General features: G+C 32.5%; 3 protein-coding genes across 6 annotated transcripts in view; 1 reads left to right on the forward strand and 2 right to left on the reverse strand.

Annotated features, from left to right (window-relative positions):
* The window catches only part of LOC109345924 (caffeoylshikimate esterase-like), a 7,322-nt gene extending 3,227 nt beyond the window's left edge, over window positions 1-4,095 (forward strand). The window contains exons 4-8 of the mRNA XM_019585205.1: window positions 1,264-1,410; window positions 1,498-1,628; window positions 2,490-2,627; window positions 2,766-2,864; window positions 3,585-4,095. Of these exons, the coding sequence (XP_019440750.1) occupies window positions 1,264-1,410; window positions 1,498-1,628; window positions 2,490-2,627; window positions 2,766-2,864; window positions 3,585-3,962 (893 nt within the window). The 3' untranslated portion in view covers window positions 3,963-4,095. The remainder of the gene's footprint in view (window positions 1-1,263; window positions 1,411-1,497; window positions 1,629-2,489; window positions 2,628-2,765; window positions 2,865-3,584) is intronic.
* On the reverse strand, window positions 5,516-12,273 carry LOC109345925. Of its 3 annotated transcripts, none has more exons than XM_019585206.1 (6): window positions 11,762-12,273; window positions 9,377-9,482; window positions 7,662-7,714; window positions 6,994-7,125; window positions 6,306-6,378; window positions 5,516-5,903 (listed from the first exon to the last, which is right to left on the reverse strand). In XM_019585206.1, exons 1-6 carry the CDS (start codon window positions 12,254-12,256, stop codon window positions 5,803-5,805), a joined length of 960 nt encoding a protein of 319 aa, XP_019440751.1. In that variant the 5' UTR covers window positions 12,257-12,273; the 3' UTR covers window positions 5,516-5,802. The 3 variants fall into 3 exon arrangements, with proteins under 3 accessions (XP_019440751.1, XP_019440754.1, XP_019440752.1); XM_019585207.1 differs by lacking the exon at window positions 5,516-5,903 and adding an exon at window positions 5,917-6,196 and having other exon boundaries at window positions 6,228-6,378; XM_019585209.1 differs by lacking the exon at window positions 7,662-7,714 and having other exon boundaries at window positions 9,402-9,482.
* LOC109345926 (protein N-lysine methyltransferase METTL21A) lies at window positions 14,797-19,126 on the reverse strand. 2 transcript variants are annotated; one of them, XM_019585210.1, is made up of 8 exons: window positions 18,906-19,126; window positions 18,749-18,816; window positions 17,399-17,518; window positions 17,058-17,131; window positions 16,910-16,970; window positions 16,737-16,844; window positions 15,959-16,070; window positions 14,797-15,243 (listed from the first exon to the last, which is right to left on the reverse strand). In XM_019585210.1, exons 1-8 carry the CDS (start codon window positions 19,010-19,012, stop codon window positions 15,123-15,125), a joined length of 771 nt encoding a protein of 256 aa, XP_019440755.1. In that variant the 5' UTR covers window positions 19,013-19,126; the 3' UTR covers window positions 14,797-15,122. The 2 variants fall into 2 exon arrangements, with proteins under 2 accessions (XP_019440755.1, XP_019440756.1); XM_019585211.1 differs by having other exon boundaries at window positions 14,798-15,243; window positions 16,737-16,838; window positions 18,906-19,125.

The raw sequence follows: 22,005 nt of genomic DNA on the forward strand, positions 1-22,005 counted from the left end.
CATATATATATATATATATATATATATATATATATATATAATATCTTAACTTTACTAGTTCCAGTGGGTGTTCACCGATTCAGTTATATTTTCCCTTAGTTAATCTTAAAATTAAAGAAACCACTAAAAAAATATTTTGAAAAATTAGATACTAAAACAAAACTTTGAGAAGTGCTATGCACCAAAATTTTGAAGTAGTCGAATGTCAAAATTTATTGCAGTTTCATCTGAATGGCAATAAGACTTGATGAGTCTATTTCGCAGCTGCTTCATTGAAAAATATGATTTTATAGTTGGTGGTAGGCCGAGGTGGTCACATTATTCTATGTTACTCTTTTAGTCTTTAATTTGTTAGAGAGAAATGAAAATAGGGTACAATATGTAAAATATATTTAAATAGAGAATGAAGTATATTTTGTTTAGTTTTAAAAATATTTTTATAGAAAATGTTTAAATAAGACGCATGTCATAATTTTAGTGACTACAAGTAAATAATTTATCTGATAGATACTTTATTCTCATTTAAATAACTCAAACTTTATGATGTTTTCAGTCTGATTATTCTGTTTTTCATCACATTTTTTCTCAAACTAGATTTTTTCTTACATAAATACATTATGCTAATATAGTGCCTCATTCTATATCTTACATTTTATTTACAAGAATATCTTATTACCATTTGGCTGTAGAACCATGCAATGTAGTTCAGGATTGGGTTTCCTATGACTATGACTATTACTTATCCCTTTCATCCATTTATACTCACGGTGAAGTGATTTTCGATAACTACTGTATGACTTAAATATCACATCTTCGTTATTTTTCAATAAATTGTGAAACTCGTAAAATTGTCGCTCCATTTAAGGGTTAATATTCCCAATGACTTTTATTCTACTTACATTGATCCAATAATAATTCTTTCTTTTTTGGGTGTTCCAGTCACTTATAATATATCTTAATCTAACGTCAGTCCTACTGTCTGTCTTCTCTGTTATGACTTAAACATATTAGAAAAGTCCAACCCAAAATATTAGTTTATTAGTCGGGAGAACACAAGTGACACAAGAAGCTTACTTTTTCACTCTATGTAAAACTCCTAACCATGTGCAACAACTATGACATATGGTCTCATTTTCATTGGAGCTTATTGGCACAAATATTTGTAGTAGATAAAGAAGAATAACCTATTGATAAAAAAAATAAGGAAAAGTTAAGCATTATGCAATAATGTGGTTTAACTTGTTCTTTGCATGTTGCATGCAGAATGTGGAGTAAGGCTAGCTTGTGCAAATTATGCTGTTTATGGTATAGATTATGAAGGACATGGACAATCTGAAGGTCCACGTTGTTACATAAAGAAGTTTGATAACATTGTTAACGATTGTTATGACTATTACAAATCAATTAGTGGTAGGTAATCAAATATTTGACTCTATTACCATTATTACTTTGAAACATTTTGGCAATGATTTATGTTCATTAATTTGGTTGTTTCAGAGATCCCAGAGTATAAGGGAAAGGCCAAGTTCCTTTATGGAGAGTCAATGGGAGGGGCAGTGGCCCTACTTTTGCATAGAAAGGACCCTTCATTTTGGGATGGTGCAGTTCTTGTTGCACCTATGTGTAAGGTATGAATGTCTTTTGCCTAGACATTCATTTGAACTCAGGAAAAACAAATTCCATTTAAGAATAATTTTTAGTTTAGGACAGTGTCATTAAATTTGATTTATAGTTTTTTTCCCAACATCTTCCACCGACTCAAAATCACTTTAAATTTCAACTGACTTGAATTGGGTTGGAACTGGAGCAAAACTCTCTCTATTTTGTTATATATACATAAGAGTTGAATGTTGGGAGCTAAAGTGTTAACAAGACAATAAACTTTATGTATTATAGATGAAATATTATGTTAGATAAGTGAACACACTATTTAAGACAAAATTAGGAATGAATGTAAGGAGGAAAAAGTTGAAGCAGTTAGAATTGTAGAAAAGATGGTAGAGTTGTACCTTAACAGTTTAGAGATATGCGGTGAAGATCATTAGAAATCCCACGAATGAGAATAGATCAAAAGGATGATAGTGCAGTTTCTATATGAAGAAAAATGTCAACTAGATTGGGAAAGATTTAGATTAATACTCTCACAAAGATAATACTTAGAAGAAACTTGAGTTGTTAGTACTTAGATTAATATTGGTTGATATTTGATAAATAGTTTAAAATAAGAGTATAATATCTATGCATTAACAATATAAAGATTTACACACAGTTAATGTATTATTCACCATTTATTTATATTACTTTTATTTAAGAGTCAATGATGATTGAAAATGAATGATACACTCATAATAATGTAAACATCTCTTACACTTTCACTTTACATATTTTTCTCTTAAAATAAATCATGAATAACTATCTCTGAGAAATTTCCATACCTTATATATTGATCATGGTTTATATTTATGACTTTATATTAAAACACATGGCAGATATCTGAGAAAGTGAAACCACCCCAGGTGGTGATAAACATATTGACTAAAGTTGAAGATGTCATACCAAAGTGGAAGATAGTTCCCACAAAGGATGTCATTAATTCAGCTTTCAAAGATCCTGCCAAAAGAGAAAGGGTAAGGTTTAATTTTCTTCCTTCATATTTATAAATTTATAGATGCTATATGTCACTACTCACTAGGGCTTAATATAATGACTTAGAGAATCTTGCTGAATTATAAATGATGTGTCCCTTCAATTGATGATGGTTGCAGATAAGGAGAAACAAGTTGATATACCAGGACAAACCCAGGTTGAAAACAGCATTAGAAATGTTGAGAACTAGCATGAGTCTTGAAGACAGCTTATATAAGGTTACACCTTTGTTATTTGTACCACAATTTTTTAGAAAAGCTTGGAAAATAATTCATTTTTGTGAACAAGTTGTTTCACAAAGACAATGATTTTTTGTTCTCAAGTCAGTCCCAAACCATCATCAAAATAAAATAAAAATAGAAAAAGTCATGCTTTATTTTAATTGGTCCGGAACAGATTTAAGAATATGCTTGGAAACAATAGTTGTCCGTTTCATAATGTATTTTCTCTATGTCTCTCATTTTAATTAGTCAAAAATATATAAAGGTATTTGATATTTAAATCAAGTTATTTTAATTTTAATTTTCTTACCCAATGGGAATGAGTGACACATATTTGTGGGAGAACTTATGTTTTCCTTTTAATTTTACACATATTTTTTTTACTTCGTAACACTTATTAGGGTCTTAGGAAAATAAATATATGTAGTCTTATCCCACGAATGGAAATGTTGTTTCCAGAATTCCTCTACCTAGTCTCAACATATACATCTCAATATTCACTTAGCACAGTCCAATACACAAGACTACCATTGTACACAGCCTTCCCCACAGTCACATAAACAATTATCTAAAAATTGTTGTAAAAAAAATGCACATAGGTGTATAAAATATGTCTTATAATCATTATTGAAATTGCCCTTTTATTTTCCTAACTATCAAACGATCATATCTTGAAATGTACTAATTTGTTGGGTTCATTGGGTGAATTCTGAGCAGGTAAAACTTCCATTCTTTGTATTGCATGGTGAAGCAGACATAGTAACTGACCCAGAAGTAAGCAGAGCATTATATGAAAGAGCCAGTAGCAAAGATAAGACCATAAAATTGTACCCTGGAATGTGGCATGGTTTAACATCTGGTGAGCCTGATGATAACATTGACAAAGTTTTTGAAGACATCATAATATGGCTTGATAAGCATGCTACCAATGTTGCTTATGATTCTCTTCAATCAATTGAGGCTTTTGGCAATGATGGCATTGAGAATTTGACAAAAGTTGCATCAAAAGAAAAGATTGCACCACAAAAACAGAGAAGAAGAAGCTACCTTTGTGGGTTGAGAGGACGCCGCTTGCTATATCACTCGGAAATTTAGATCGTAACCATGTAGCCGACCCACCTAGTGAAATTTTAATAAGATATGGTTGTTGTTGTTGTTGATATTGTAACCTTGTAAGTTGTAACTATGAGTGCTGTTTTAATTTGATCATCTTACTAAATTCATAATCCATAGTGTTGCGAATTCATATGATCATTGGAATTGTCATAATGTGACTTAATTGAAGGCATGCAATACCAAAGGTCTTGAATGTCCATCTTTGCCTAAAATTTATGCATTCTTGTTGCATTCTATATAAATTTGATGGCAAGTGGCAATGAACAATATGATCCATCTTGAATAAAACTCAGTAGTTTCTTTTGAATCCACTTCTAAAAGGACATTGCTAGTTTAAGATCATAATACAAACACCAAATTTAGCTGAAATGTGTAATTTCAATCTATCAATAACTAAAATGACAAATGTTATATTCCCACGCTAACAAGTTAATTATTAGTTAAAATTTCTCAAATCCACCATTAATTGTTAAAAATAATATTAAAAAATTACTTTGCTTTTCATCCCACTACATAGAGTCTTATATTAAACACATCAGGAGAGCTTAATCTAAAATATTAGTCTATTAGGTGGGAGAGCCTCATGGCTTAAGTACCCCATTGAGTTTGATATTCTACTCAATGCGGAACTTCTAACATTGCCGCCTCTTTTAGGACCAACATTCACGACGGCTTTCACTCTATCGACACTGACCTGGTGGTATCCCTTTCTCTTTTGGTAGCTTTATTCACCTATTAGTATTCGATAATATACATTAATCTAGCTTATAGATAACCCTTTCCATGACAAGACTGATAATAAAAGCACCAAAATGTTAGAAAGCAAATGGATTATCTATGGATTAAAACAAACATTTGTTTAGGAGTTAAATTCTAAAGAGAAACGTAAACCTGTATATTTATCATTCATGATAATTTCATCCTTCTAGTACAACTTATAAAGAGAAAGGATTAACAACCTAAATAATCTACTATTGATTAATAACAGAAATTGAAATAATAGTTGTCCAATTGAACAACTATGATATTACAAACACATGTTATGGGGGCATTACGTCAACCCGTAAACAAAAAGACTTAGGGAGTGAGAATAATCTAAACTCTAGAGTAATTTGATGTAGAACCAGTTGAATCAGTACAAAATTAATTAAAATTACTTTGGAACAATTCATAAAGATGGAACCCAAACACACTCATTGATCGACCACATCAACAAAATTGTGGTCTATCAGTCTACTGAATGCCATTGAGATTTTGGCTCCACTGACAAACATATAGGATCAGCTCTTCTCACTTTGCACAACACACATGTCGACCTTCCTCGACATGTAAGCTAGTGCAGTGGAGTCGAAGCAGGCTCTTATCAATGAAAGGCAATCGTGTTTCTAACTCAAGGAGTGTGAAAGCGATAATAGCAACAACAATCAAATCTTAGACCTACTAGACGGAGTCGTCTAATGGAGTGTGAAAGTGAAACATAACAAAAAAAAAAGGACATTTTTGCCTCAATGTCTACAAATAGAAGTGGATGGTGCAAGTAAAAGAGAAATAATAACATGGATTGAGACACAAAAATGAGGTACAATGTATTTTGCTTCTCCATCAGTAATTTGCTGGTTCTAGGTACAATTCTCTTTTCTTCTCAGTTACAATGAATTGAGAACTAGTTCTGAAGTAGAATTAATATTTTGATCAATAAATATTAGCTTGGGAAAATATAAATTAAAATATGGTTTACAATGGAGTCAATCTTGGTAATCAAGTTACATAAAAATATAAGAAAAAAATTATGGAGGCTAACACCTTAATACTTGTCAAGCTATTTTGAAGTTTCCAACTTCTCCAAAATATCACTAGATAATCTCAAGCTATTGTTCTGGTCTTTGCCGTATGCAGCAATTAGTAAAGCCTCTGCCCTTCCTGCAATGTAACAAACTCATGAAAGATCAAAGTACATGAGGTACATCGTAACAAACAAGAACAAATAAGAAAAGGGCGGCCCGTTGTACGAGGCTCCCACTTAGTGGGATATGGTGAGAGTAGATCTACATAGTGTTGCCCAGTGACTCATGGTCACTAAGGAACAACATTACCGTTGCAAAAGCAACAAACAAGAACAAATCACCGGAGGTCGTTTTGGTTTAAAGCCATGAGTGATATATCTACAGACTACATGTCAGTTTGATAAGTTGCAGGATCTTCATAAATGCCATATATGATCTCCAGGATTAGGGTAAGTTTAATTAGCATTCCCATTTTCACACATTTTTTTATCAACCAGATATAGTACTTAAATAATAGATGAAATGAGAGAAACAATACCGTGATCTTTTTTCCTACTTAACAAGGAACTCAATGATGGAAATAATGTGGATGCAACTCTCCTGCTATCATCCTGTAGCACAATATTCAAACATCAATGGATATACAGTAAATGGAGAAATATCAACAGCAGAAAATTTTGCTTAAATTTCCTTCCAACTTCAAAGAGCCCTGAGATAGTGCAAAATGATTTGTTTCTAATTAAAATAGTTTTACCTTGAGAGAAAAACCACAGAATAATTCTAGGTAAATTTATTTATGCATTTCTACATCAATTTTTAATTATAATCCTATTAAAAAATTTAGCTTCTGAAATATTTGTTTCATCAATTATAGTATTACATGGTTGTTTGACACAGTTGGGATAGAAGGGTAGTTGGAACAGTTAGTTAGTTATACTTTTATTTATAAAGTACTACTCTAAACATAGAATAGAACCCATAATGTCCTGTTCTGACATGCTTAACCATTGCTTCCTTTTGTTTTAGCGGGTACATCTGTTGTCCCAGAAATTGTGTCACTGCATGTACTAGTAGTCTGTGGTTTTAGCTAACATAATCTTTTGATAAAAAACTAAAAAATCTAACATCACATATGCTTGCTAATTATCTCTACTTTGTACAAGATAATAAAGAACTTGAAAAGTAAGAATATTTGCATACAATAATTAGGAAACACCTGCTCTAACCTTTGCAATTTTACTTCCAGAGAGTTCAAATTTTGCTTTCCAAGTAAAAGATGGCACTGGAACAACAGAAAACCCCGACGCAACTAAGATCCCGATCCACAGCCCATACCCAAATCCTCCACTCCACCAGCCCTTGATTGCAAAAGATAGGCCAAAAATATTAATGAGTTAAATAAAATTAGAACAAACTTTTTAAATGTTAATAAAAGTAAACTAAAAATATGATCTAAAGATTGAAACTGAAAAGAGATCAGAACAAAGGAAGCTTCATACATTTCTTCAAAAATAAATTAAACAGTCTTAAAGTTTAAACATTAGGCATTCATCACTGCCAAAAAAATTTCAGATTACAATTTAAGTCATGATAAGCATATAACAATAGGCTTAAACTTGAATGGAACCAATTATTGGCAAACTTTTAAATCCGGTGATAAGCTGACCATAGCTACACCAAGCACAGATACGGCGTCATAACTTGGAATAACTGCAAGCCATTTCTGTGTATCTAGCCAATATTCTTCAATTTCTTGAAATAGAAGCACATAATCTTCACCACTCATTGGCATGAATTGGTAATTTAAGAAAGCAGTGGATTATTAACAAAAGGCAGTATATTTAAGTCATTAGAGAACACCAAAAGATGATCTAGTTAGTTCTAGCATACCAACCTGCTTCCCGTCTTGTGGAAAAGGGAGTGACTGCTCTATATATGCAATGGTTCCTAATGAAATCAAGAGTCAGTTTACATTACAAAGAAAAGTATAAGTAAGAACCATCTACTATCACAAAAATGCAAACTAACAAACCAGTGGATAATAACTTGGACATTGATTCAATATATGAGGGATGAACTATGTATAATAACTTGGACAACCCTCCTAGTATAAACTACTTTTTCAGCTCTAGTTAAGACTGATTATTCTAATAATTAATAGTAAACTTGTGGCTTCTTATATTAGATCTTATCAAAACAATAGCAAATATAATGGTAGCTTTGGCTTTAGACACTAAATCATACAATGATTAAAAAAAACTTCCCCTAATTGTGTTTACTATTCTGCATTGCATAAAATGTATAAACAAAATAGTAAGCACATGTAAGGTTGCATACATCAACTTAGAAGTGGCAAAATTATCCATAATCCACAATCCATCCATTAGAACTAATGGATTTAAATGGATAGTGTTGATAATGGATGGATTCATCCATTATATCAAATGGATATCCATGGATATATTCATTTGGATGGATATCCAATCCATCCAAAAATAAAAATAAAAAATGATTTTTTTTGCATTTTCAATTTCATTTAATATTTAAGAAAACTAAATTCAAGCAAATTCATCCATGATTCTCACTCTCACTTTTAATATTTTATTAAATTGATATCAATTATAAGAAATGTGTATGTAGTTAACATTAAAAATTTATTTTTAAGTACATAACATATAGATGTACGATAAAAATGTATGCACCGACCAATGTATGAGTTTTATATATTGTCACTACATCATCTATCGTTTATATTTAATTATCATTGACTATTCAAAAAATTTAATCCAAACGAATAGTAAATGATATAGTGATTATGTATAAATCTTTATTCTGACACTGAGCATAGGTATTACAATCAAAAAGTATTAGTTAAATAATTTACATGTAGAACCTTAAATGACATATGCTCATAGAATTTTGAAAAAAAAAATTCTATAAAATTTCAAAAAATCACTTTTAAACAAAATTGATTTCTAAATGATTTTAAAAGTGTTTTCTTAAAAGGTGATTTTAAAAAATGTTTAGTTGAAATAGTAGTTTTAAAATAATGATTTTCTTCAATAGATTTTTTTAGTTCCAATAAAAAAAATCAAATGGACTGGATATTCATCCATCCAAATCCATGAAAAGGGAGTCATGGATAAATTGGATGGATTGGATAACTTAAAATGTAGTTTAAGTGGATTTATATGGATTAATGGATGGTTTTCCATCCATCCATTAGCATCCAAATCCATCCATTTGCCACCCCTACATCAACCCTCCCAGACCCTAGTAGGTGGAAGTCTCGTACACTGAGTCGTTCTTTTATACAAGTAGGCTCAGATTCTTACAAGAATCAGCAGGCTTGTCTCAACATATTATAATCACAATATCACCCTCTGGCAGAAGAGAACGACAACCTCAAATAGAAAAGACATTAAGTCCAGAACTTTAGCAAGAAGACTAACAACTATAACATGACCGGACCAAAGGCTACAATGATTTGTTTCAACCATTAGTATAAATAGAAATAAATATTCAATTAAAGCTCAGAGCCCAAAAAGGCAGTCTAGAGAAAGGTTTGTGCATTTATTTAGAGATGAAGATGGGGAAAACATAATATACCAACTGGAGCATCAAAACTACGAACCAATTGAACAATAGAGTTGGCATCTAAGCGTCTTCGAGTTCTTTTGCCAACTAGTATTTGCACATGAGGAGAGTCGAACACCTGCATATATTGGACTAGAATCAAATAATAATATCTGTTTCAAAATATGGAGAGATAAAATTCTAAACATCATCTACAGTGGCAGTTTAAAACATGGAAATCAAGGGAACCAGAAAATCTAATGCCAAAGCAATTTACAAATGTAGAAAGGAGCATAGTATTCCATTGACAACAACCCTCATTCAGATCTTATACTTCCGCTGCCTCTTCCTTATGTGAAGAAACCTAAGAGTAACTGCAAACAGTATCAGTCCTCACACAACATTTATAATTACTCTACATAATTCATAAGATGCTTATTCAAGGAGGGGGTAGGCTACAATTTCCTAACAATTTATTTTTCAATTTTAATTAATGACAAAATATCACTCATTTTGACGCCTTCTGTGGTTGTGAAAATACGGTACACATTCACAATAAGGAAGACGCAAATCATTATGCCTTCTTATACTTACCACCTTAACGTAGCAAACTCCCATAATTTTAATAGCAAAAATCAGTTCTTCTATTTTCAGTATCACTTCTTATACCTATCTGCAATGGGTGGCACTTCCATTTATTTTTTATATCTTTATTATTAGGCATGCATATGCCATGCTGAAAACTATGCAGCTCCAAATACTTAAGCACACTCCCACCCATGCTTCATACCACTACCAAACTCCTAGGATCCTAAACAAATACTGCAAAGATTTAAGCTAAATCGCGCCAATACAAATCTAACAGACTATCTACAACGGAACCCCCACTTGTTTCCTTAGGATGTATATCTTTGTGAAGATCCCGTGTTAGCTAGGTATATGGTTAAAGTACCCCTTATAATGAATAGGGAAATCACCCCCTGAAGCAATATTTTGAGGCTGAATTAGCCACAATCCATTCTCAATTATAATATGGTATTAGAGCCTATCCCGGTCCTTTGGTTAGGTCACCCACAAATATTTGATCCTGCAAACTTCACATTCCAGATGTCTAGTCATCGACATGAGTGTAAAGGGGTTGTGTTAAGATCCCACATTAGCTGAGTGTATGGGCAAAGTACCATTTATAATGACTTAGGAAATCCTCCCCTCTTAAGCTAGCTTCCAAGGTTAAGTTTGGCCCAGTCTATTCTTAATTCTAATTAATTCCAATCCTCAATGGAACTTAGAATGAACAATTGTATCTCACAACAAGTTGACACGGCACAAATGAACAACTATATCTCATAACAAGATGGCATGGCACGAACACCACAAATGCTAGGACACAAAACCATCTACAAGTAAACTCGTCCCATCAAAATGAAATTCTGCTAATTTTAGTGCCAAACAGTTGTTCTTCACTATTAGTATTCTCACTTCTCATATATCTATATGAAATGGGTATCACATTCATTTCTTATAGCTATCTTGGATATCAGACATGCATATGTGGATGCCCAAAACTGTGAAAGCCCCATATTCTTAAGCATCTAGGCTCCTACACAACTACTGTAACCATCTTAGTTACAATGCACCAATATAAGGAAATCCAGTATGCTATCTACAATGTAAGTATGAAACCTACTTGTTTCCTTTTCATGGTTATCTCATTCCACAACAGAACATACAATTAAACAAGTATATAGCATAACAACAAGACATGGCACAAAGACCACAAATAAGAAGACACAAAAGCATCTGACTAAAAGGAGACTCGTTCCATCCAAATGCACTTTTGGCTGCTACGTACCAGAGACAAAATAGCTGCTACCATAACAAGAGGCACACAACCTACAATGTACATAACATCCATCCATGCTATATATATGAACACAGTCAACCAACTGTGACAATGGGGGCACTAAAATTTAAGCTTATAACATCCTTCAAACTACCCACACACCTAGCGGCTGCCGAACAAATTTGAACAAACCACGACCCTTCCAACATGATCAACAACCAAACTTAGAACCTAACCTTATAAATACAACTCAGGCCCTTCATGACCACTATAAGCCATTCATTAAAAACTGTGAAAGCACCACCTCAGTATATTCTGAAACACAACCCATCAAATACACACATAAAAGAAAGCAATTGCCACAAGTTAGAACTTAAAAGTTTCAGTTTTTTCTAAGTTTATCATGTCTATAGACAACTCAATTACCTCTAAACCCTTGTTAATAGTTTTCCGTCCGATTTTTCTCGGTCTCCCTCTCTCTATAACTACTGAACTACCCATAAGGCCTTAAAGGCTATAAAATCAATAAAGGAAAGAACTTTACCCAAATAAGGCAAAAATAAGAAGCATGGTACCTCGGCTGAGGAAACAGAATCATGGGTTTTCAAGAGTGCCACTGCACCAGACACATCTGGGTCAATTCCAAGGATCCATTTAGAACCCTCATCGTTTTTGTAGGTTGTGATTTCTTGCTGATGCTGATGCTGATGCTGCTCTTCATTCAAAAGATGGGTACTTGATGGAGAAACGCAAGAGATTGAAGCCAACCAATTATGTTTGAGTTCAGCATCAGAAGCCTTAACCTTGCGCTTCTTTTCAGGAACTATGACTTGAGGGTTGTTCACAGTGGTTTTGGTTTGGGTTATTGTGGGAGAAGAAAAAGAAGAAGAAACGGAGAAGGGTTTGATGTGAAAAGAGGAAGAAGTGAGGGGAATTGTGTGTTTGAGTTTGTTCATGAAATGGAATTGGGTTTGGTGGAATTCTTGTGCGAATTGCAGAGATTCCATAGGGGGAACAACAAAGGAAATGTGACAGAGAAGAGGGAAGAAAGGGTAGGAAAATAAGAACATAAAATTCAAAAGATGCACTTTATTGGTAAATTTTTAATGGAATTAAATAAATTATTTCTTCCTTTTTTATATTTATATAAATCCTAATTTATATATGAGAATAATATTTTTGCAAATAATTTATTTCCTTAAAATTACTGATTGTAGACATGTGTATTATTTTTTCTTTCTATAAAATATTTTAAAATAAAAACTTTTAGATGGAAGGGAAACAAGACACATGTCAAATAATGAGTTTAAGAAAATAAATTATCTTCTAGCAAGAGGAAATATTTTATTTCTTTTATATATATGCATTACATTTATTACTCTACCGAGAAATAAATGTAATTTTTAAATAAATAGTGATAAGTGAAATTAAGTTAAAAAATTTGTTATATTGTAGAAACAAATCCAAATAATATATGAGTCAATATATCTTCATTATTTTTTTGAATCATATATTATTTAGATTTGTCCTCATAAAAAATCACATTTTATTTAATTTAATTATATATATTTTTGGAACAAGAAAAATCTATTACCAAAACAATTAATTACAAACGGATCAGAGAGATCTATGTTAGAATCTAACAGACTACCCAAAAATCAACTACACACAAGGTTTGGCAGTATAATTTCAGAGACTAATTCTAGTACAAATAGTTTGGATAACATGTTGTCCAATATTTGCATTGATGTCCTTCCCTTGATAGACACATAGATTTCTCGGGAGCACATCTGTTGTATCATAAAGTGTGTCACTCCATGTGGTATTGCTTGTGATTGGTTATAAAAAATTCATCTAAGTTAAAAAATTAATAATTAAGTATTTTTCTGACCAATCATAAATAATGCCAGATGGAGTAGTACACTTTTATGGGACATCAAATTTTCACCCATATTTCTCATATTCCAAATTGAATACATTGTTTCAGTTGCAGCTCCCTTTAACAATTTGCATCGCATGCTCTTCCCTTTTGACTGCTTAATAATCCAATTCAGTTCTTCCTCTCAGCCCTAGGTCTATGGTAATGTCTCAGCCACTTTAGAACACACTGCCATATTGCTGTAGAAATGGGATAGGTCGTGCAATATTGCCATAGAAAAGATTCCTCCACGTGACTTTGTCTTTAGGACCTCCAATTTCCTTATACATCGTTTTGGTTATGAATTTATTAATTGAATTAGCATTAGTCCAGCTCAGGGTTGGCATAGTCATGGTTTTGTATTTCAGCATAGCCTTCAAAATCCAAGAACTTAATTATATTTATCATCACTTTTATTTAAAAAATTACACTTATTTATTCTTATCTAAATAAATTCAGGGTTTGTGTTTGAGTAGAAAAAGAAATGAAAGATTATGTAATTTCACTAAAACTCAAGGGATACAAGAATGATTTACTCATTTATTTTATGATAGTGTGACATTTAAATTCTTAAATAAAATGTCTACAACCTACTTGAAATTTTACTTGAGGTGCAAAACAATATTTTGGTCTTCATAAATACCCTTCAATTTTTCATCATTTGTAATTTAGTTCCTAATTTTCAAAAAATGTAGAAATTATTTTCAATTGAAAGGCTCAAAGGTTTGAGAATATCAAATATACCAAGAAGATCCTAGAAAAAAATAACGGATCATGCAATGCAAAATGCTTAAAGAGGTGTTGGTAGTAGAGTACAATGTACTAACGTGAATTGCAACATAAACTTCAAACATGTAGATCAAACTTGTACTTCTACGCCTCAATTCCAAGTAACATTTCTGGGAATGAAAAAAATATGTATGTATTGAAAGTGATAGTTTAACAGTTTTTTATATTATCATTGTATTATTTGTCATCATTTTTTAAATTATTATTACTTTTAAATTAAAATAACATAGATGATGGATGATATATTAAATGTGTATACTTACATTCATCTCCAAGAATTTGGTTATGTGGCAATTTTGCATTACTAATTGGTAACACAATTTAATCTTTTAGTTTCTGTTATGTCATGAAAAGTACTAGAATCACTTTTTAGAGATGATCGTGAAGACAATTCAAATGGGAATTCTACATCCACTTCAGTTTTTAATGATTATAATGAGTAGTTAAATCCATTGGCTATGCAATAATGCAATATGAAAATAAAATAAGTAATGTTTTTTTTTGTTTACCACAGGTATCCTCGCACTTGAGGCAATCCTGTCCGAGCCGGGAACATCCACATGTATGTGGGGCTAACTCTCCCAATGGAGGAAATCAAACATATACCACTTGAACCAATGCCCGTTGATAAATAAAATATGTAATGTGAATATAATTTATACATCTCGAAAAAATATAATGTGAAAACAACTTATATATTACAAAAGAAAATTAAGTTGAAAATAATCTATCTAATTTCACTCCCATAACAAGAAAGAAAAATATTGTGCCAAATTTCTTTCATGTTGCATTTTCATTTAGGTTTTCAGCTTTTCAAAACGTGCAATCTTCTTTTTCAAAAACTACAAGTTCATATATTTATCATCACTTTTCTTTATCATCACTAAGTCAAAAAACAACATAAGTTACGAGCTCATCATGATGAAAATTTTGGTGATTATTTTACATGTAACCCTTTGACTTAAAAAATTACATTTTGAAAGATAGAGCCTACAAGAATAAAGGGTTTCTTGTGTCATCAACACCATGCTGTTTGCTTCCAGGGATTGACATGGAAACAGTTGAGCATCTTTCCGCAACAATCGAGGCTTTCACCACTACCTAGAAGAGGTTCGATTACATGGATCGAACAATTTATAAAAATACATGTGTGCTCACCCCAAATCAGTTCATGTTGTCATATGCTGTATCTGTTTCTGAAGCCTCAAACTAACATATATTTAATGTTTCTACTCAAGAGTAGTTTCATAGATGACCCCTTCAAGATTCCCAACAATAGTCCTTGTTCCAAGCACTTCTTTCAGGTGCATCTGATGCTTAGAAGCTTCAGTAATTATCATTGAGTCCATGCTGCAAAGGAAAGAAATTTTGATTGAGAACAATGCTGATACATTTGACCACATCATAGCATCATTTCTAGCAAAAAAATAAGACTTTTTCTAGGGACAAAGTAGGAGGCAAGAGTAAGGTGCAATTCACAATTGAGACCACAAAACATACAAAATGAACATCATAGAAGGATATTCAAGGAACTTGTTTACACAAATAATTTAAAAGTTCCAATAGAAACTTGGTAGTAACAGAGAGGATGACCCAATGCATGAGGCTTCAATCTATTGGGGCTTGGGAAGGATATGGGCATGCAGCCTTACTCCAACAAGCAAAGAGGTGGTTTCTAGGTCTTGAAACCGAATCTCCAGTCAGAAGGCAACAACTTTATCGTTGCGCCAAGACCAATATATAGAAGAAAAAGAGTAAAGTTTTTTTTAAATTAAGGGAGACTGGGTTAACATGAATAAAGACTTTTAAAGCTCATAAGTGGAGCAAATTTGTGTTAAAAATTTGATATTAGATTGAAGTTGAGTTTTCTAAAGACCATGTTAATATCTATGGCTATCTAATACTATAAATTATATGGACACATCAAAAGTAAAATGCAAAACTGTGTCTAGTCAATTTATAATATGAGTCTGTTCCTGTCAACAAAACAGTAAATCAGCAAAGTAATATTCATTAAATCAAGAAAATAATCAAAAAATGATAAATAACAAGCTAGTTTACATACGTCTTAGATCTTGATACATAGGCTAGTATGAATTTGCATTTTCTGCCCTCTCTAGCCCGCAGGAGATGATTAACAGTACCAAAAAGCGGAGGTATGCTTGACTGCTGAAAGCTTATGCATTGTCAAGGAAAGTTTCTGGAACTGATTTTTCTTCAATGAATATAAACTACTATTACACAAAACAGCGATGAAATGCACATTCATTTTCTATATTCCAAAATGTACATATTAAATTCAGTAAAGAACTGAAGTTAGTGCTAGCATGGCTATGACAATATGGTTTAAAATATCCAACAAACACAAACCATGGCTAATTGAGCTAGAAACCATAAGTAGCAAAAGATTTATAATTATGATGAAAGTGAGGAAGAAAGTAAGGAGGTCAAATAGTGCCTTCAAAAGCTTTCAATTTCATAGATAAGTTAAACAGCTTGAAGAGGGTGCAGGATTGATCAGCAATGAATGCAACATCAAAGCCCCTGTTTTGCTACACTTCTGAAGACAGATTTATTTTTCGTGAACACCTATTGATCAAGGTCTCACAAGAAAGATGTCAGATTCATAAAAGAGATAGCTTCTAAACCCATCAGAAGCATAAGAAACCGTAACTTATCCGATTTTAGAAAAAGCATCAACACAGATGACTTGAGGTTGGCTTGTTGACTCCGGAAAGAGGTATGAATAAATAGCCTGATAGATACTAGTTACCTAAGTATTTACCTATATCTTATGCATAGCTCAAGTATGACAAAAGTGGAATTAAATACAATAAGGATATAAATGTCAGCTCCAAGAATAAAATCGAAACCTCCTGGATGCTTTTGTAAAATCTCATTGATCTGATCCTTGTTCCCCCATTCTAGTTTCTCCGCTACTAATCCTGCACTTATAATAAATCTAAAATTCAATGAATCAAAATATATATCTTCCCTTTGAAGTTATTTTACTCACCGTGTGAAGTAGGGCTAGTATCTTCGGAACATGAATGGAGCTTTATATTTTTATTTATGATCTGAAGGGAGATAGTGTCATTAGTCTATATAGTAGATAAATATGGATGTGTTACACATGTCACAGGAACAGATTTTCGCATCCGTACCTTCAGAACTTCATCATTATGATCTGTCAACACAAATTTATGGCAGAATCCACTGCAAAGTATTCCAGTAATACCTGTGATTCAAAGTAGCAGCTCACCTCATAACCAGGGTCCGATGTTAAACAAAATAAAGATAGGAATCCAGTAATACTTTGGAAGAAAATAAACTATGAAGATAAGTAATCCATTTCTTAAAACTAGGTAATCATGATGGTGATTAACATGAAGATTCACATTCAGTATCTTAAACTACAAGTGTGTTAAGAATGTATTGGTTCTTCTAAAAGCATCAAAAATCTAAATATAAGAAATGAAATTTTCTATGAAAGGTGCATACATACCGACACCAGAACCTAACTCAATGACAGAGCGACCCTGAAGCAACTCAACATTTTTTGAAAGATAATCATTCAGCAACATGGCTCCAGGCCACACCAGCTGCCCAGTCAAATCAAAATCAGCTGATTCAAAAGGTAATCAGTAGTGACCCTAATAGCTAATAGAATATACAGAAAGCGAAAAAAATGCACCAACAAGATCAACACAGAAGTATTCATTCCAGTTTACAAAAACATTTTCCCAAATATATAATTTTATATCATAGTTGACTCCAACTTTTGTTTAAACCTATTTTAATTTAAATTTTCTATCTTATAAAGAGTGAAGGCTCACTTGGCTGGATGTATTTTTAAATGCTCTTTAATTTAACCTATCAAAAAAAACAGAACTGCAAAGCAGTTAGAATTGGGATCTGCCACGCCTGGTCTAGTATGTTGCCCGCTCAAGAGAAAACAGACGAAAAGCAAGTCCAAGATTATCCTCCCTTGAAAGGCTACATAGTGAATTAGCTTACATTCAAAACCTGGGCCAGTGAAGTAAATAATGGCTTCAGAGAAGAACTGAGGTTGAAAAATACTTCATTCAGCTTAACACATTCAAACTTGGCTGAAGACCATACAGTTATAATCAAACTCGGAGCACATTAAATTTCCTTTTAAGGAATCAGTGCAACAAATGGGTAGTGACTAGGAATCAGCTTGGAACTACATGGACATTGTGAGCTTCAGATGGAATGACAGATTCCAGAAATTCGAGGAAGAGGGGTTTAGAGGGATTGATATGTTAGGTTTTCGGAAGCGAGATTACGGATTTTCTCCAATTGTTTTTAATGACATGCCACACAGGAGTTGTTAACTTGCTGGCAAAAGAAGGCCAATAAAAGGATGAATGTGATATCATTTTTAGTGTGTTTGGTGGTAAAGCGGCTTATTTCAATAAATGGCAACCTTATAAGCTTCTATTCGATAAGCTACTTGGAGAAGCACATGAACTTATAAGCTATAGCCTAATTTTATTCTCAACCTATAGCTAGCATATTAGCTAATTTTGTTAAACAATTTTGTCTCAATCAACCAGCTTATCAATTTTGGGCTTATAAACTTTTAACTGCCTTATAAGGTTCCAACTAACTTATAAGTCTTCGACGAACTTATTAACTAGTTGTGTCAAACATATCTAAGGAATCATTTGGGGGCAAATATTTGTTATGACCATTTTAACATTTTAGTCTAAAAAACAAAACTTTATCTTTCTCCAAAATAAGCACAGTCAATTTTAATGAGCAAAAGCCGTAACCATTAATGAAGCATATAATGTGTTTGAAAAAAAAACCAAAGAGGAGAAAAACTCACTAGAAGCAGAATGAAGACAAAAGAGCTGAATTTGTTGAGACCCAAAGGTGAAATTCGTCAGCTGGTAACTTCAAGTGTCAAGAAAACTCCATATGTTAGAACTAAGTTCTATGATACTAAGAAAAAAAGTAGTGAGACAAAGAGAAAGTGGAATTACTCGTCATTGATGAAGAAGGATTCGTCTAAGCAAACGATTTCTTCTTCTTCTTCTTCTTCCTTTTCTTCTTGATGGTGTTGCAGTTTCTGGTCTCTTTTTTCTTCCATGTTCAACGCTTGGTTTATGATCTACACGACGCCGTTTTCGTTTCTGCGGCAGTAGTATATTGCAGGTTTTGCGAGGGAAGATGAAAGAGAAAATTGTAACCAAGTCGTGTGTAATTTATGCATATACGATGTCGTTTATGACTGCTATATGTACTTGTTAGAAATTCCTTAAGATTGGTGAAATATCAATTTTAGGATATTGGAATTTAATGATTCTCACGCGTGGATCAAAGGAGCACATCCACGAACATGAATTCATGTATGACACTACACCATTTGATTCATATATGTGTGTGTGAGAATCATTAAATTCAAGATCCTAGGATTGATATTTCACCAATCTTAAGGAATTTCTAAATTTATGATTCTGAATTTTATGATTCTCCATTAAGGTTGTTTATTGAATTACGCTTTACCTGTTATGTTATAAAGATTGAGAATTTAAAGTTTAATTTGGAAATTTATAAAATCTGATGTTACATAACTTTCATGATTTATATATATGAATCTATTTGTTTACCATATTTGTTGTTACTGTGTTTCATATATATATATATATATATATATATATATATATTAATTTGCGTTGATGTGGATCTACACTGTATTTTTGGAAATAAAGGATATCATGTCAGGAGTAAACATAATTTGTTATATGTTTAATTGCTTGATGCTGTCCATTTCTGTTCCTTTAAACTTTTAATGTGTAAAAAGAGAAAATCTCCAGTTTGGCTCCGATAAAAACATTGCCTTCTAAGTTAGACAAATGCTTCAGATTCCATTTTGTCATTTTTTATGCTATTATTAAAAGAATCCACCAATGTAGTACAAGATACGCAAAATCCAATAAGCATATATATAACATCTACCGAATAGAAAGTAGGCAATCATTCACATTAATGTAAAGACTACTATATTGAGCGCTTTGGATGTGATATATTGCATGATATATCTTCATGAAAGTTCCGGATCAGTAGGCTCCTCCTGAAACCAAGCCATATGCTCCAAGGGAAAATCTTCAAAATTGGCTCACTGATGCAAAAGCCCGAGATCAGTTTGTGAAACTGGATCGTGCACACGTACAAAATCCAATAAGCATATATATAACATCTACCGAATAGAAAGTAGACAATTATTCACATTAATGTAAAGACTACTGTAATTTTGGAATTAAGGCTATTGTCTTAAAATAAAGGCTACTATATTGAGCACTTTGGATGTGATATATATTGCATGATATATCTTCATGAAAGTTCCGGATTAGTGGGCTCCTCCTGAAACCAGGCCATATGCTCCGGGGGAAAATCTTTAAAATTGGCTCACTGATGCAAAAACCCGAGATCAGTTTGTGAAACTGGATCGGTTTTTTTTTGTGTGACAACCAGTATACATAAAATATATGGAGTTTATAAATTATATATATTTTTTGATTTGGAATTATATGAAAAGAAATTGTAATTCCTCTTGGTTTTCAATGCCTATATATGAGTACTAATTGTGGTAAAAGTAATTCTTGTGAAGATGTTTGTCTTGTTTTTGTGTGTGTGACAATCAGTAAACATAAAATATATGGAGTTTATAAATTATATATTTTTTGATTTGGAATTATATGAAAAGAAATTGTGGGATTAGATTTGGTAATCATAAAAGATATCAAATCTGAAGGTTTTAATTCCAAAATTATATTTTTTGTAATGGACCCATATTGTTTTAATTTTTTGTCTGGTAATTATTTTGGATTAATTGATGCAATATGTTGCCAAAGTAACATTTATTGTAGAAATTAATTGAATTACACAGATGAGTTGTGATGATAAATATGTAACAATTATAAAGTTTATTTATTCATGTGAATAATAGTCGGTCCAAAGAAAGGCTGTTGTTTGACAGAACTAATTGTTAATATTTGATCATCACACTGAGAGTACCACTTACAAATTGATTTCTCCGTCCAAAGACTAGATATTGATGTTGTGTTAGGTATCTTGTGATGGGTCTATTATGTGAACATGTCTTGTTTTAAATATATTACATGACTTGTTTGTTTATAGTTGAACATGTTATTAATTCTTCGTTATATGGATTCAATGTCTTTTACCAATACTGCAAATTTTTCTGCTCAAATAAGTAACATCCCAATGCTGAATGGGACAAACTTTAAGGTCTGGAAGGAAGCCGTAGAAATCATTCTCGGCTGTATGGATTTGGATCTGGCACTTCGTGTNACTTTAAGGTCTAGAAGGAAGCCGTAGAAATCATTCTCGGGTGTATGGATTTGGATCTGGCACTTGCAAATTAAAGAAATCCATCTATGGGCTTAAACAAGCTTCTCGTCAATGGAATCACAAATTTCATCAAGTTATTACCTTGTATGGTTTTGAGGCAAATAAAGTTGAAGATTGTGTATACCATAAGTTCAGTGAGAGTAAATTTATCTTCCTAGTATTATATGTCGATGATATACTGATATACTGCTTGCTAGCAGTGATATGGGACTATTGCATGAGACCAAGAGATTTCTAACGAAGAATTTCGAAATGAAAGATCTTTGGGAAGCTTCTTTTGTACTAGGTATTCGGATACTGAGAGATCGCTCTCAATGTATTCTAAGGTTATCACAAGAAAGCTATAAAGATAAAGTCCTAGACAGATTTGGCATGAAAGACAGTAAACCAGAGGATACCCCTATAGCTAAGGGAGACAAGTTTAGTCTCGAACAGTGCCCCAACAATGACCTTGAAAGATACGAGATGTAAAAGATTCCTTATGCATCTGCAGTAGGAAGTCTAATGTATGCTCAAGTTTGCACACGTCCCGACATAGCATTTGTTGTGGGAGTTTTGGGCAGATATTTGAGTAATCCTGGAATGCATCATTGGAAGGCAGTCAAACGTGTTATGCGTTACTTGAAGAGAACAAAGGAGTACATGCTCACATATCAGAGGCATGAGAATTTAGAGATCATTGCGTACTCTGACTCCGATTTTGCTGGA

This window comes from Lupinus angustifolius, chromosome LG04 (assembly GCF_001865875.1).
Source record: "Lupinus angustifolius cultivar Tanjil chromosome LG04, LupAngTanjil_v1.0, whole genome shotgun sequence".
Classification (NCBI taxonomy): Eukaryota; Viridiplantae; Streptophyta; class Magnoliopsida; order Fabales; family Fabaceae; genus Lupinus; species Lupinus angustifolius.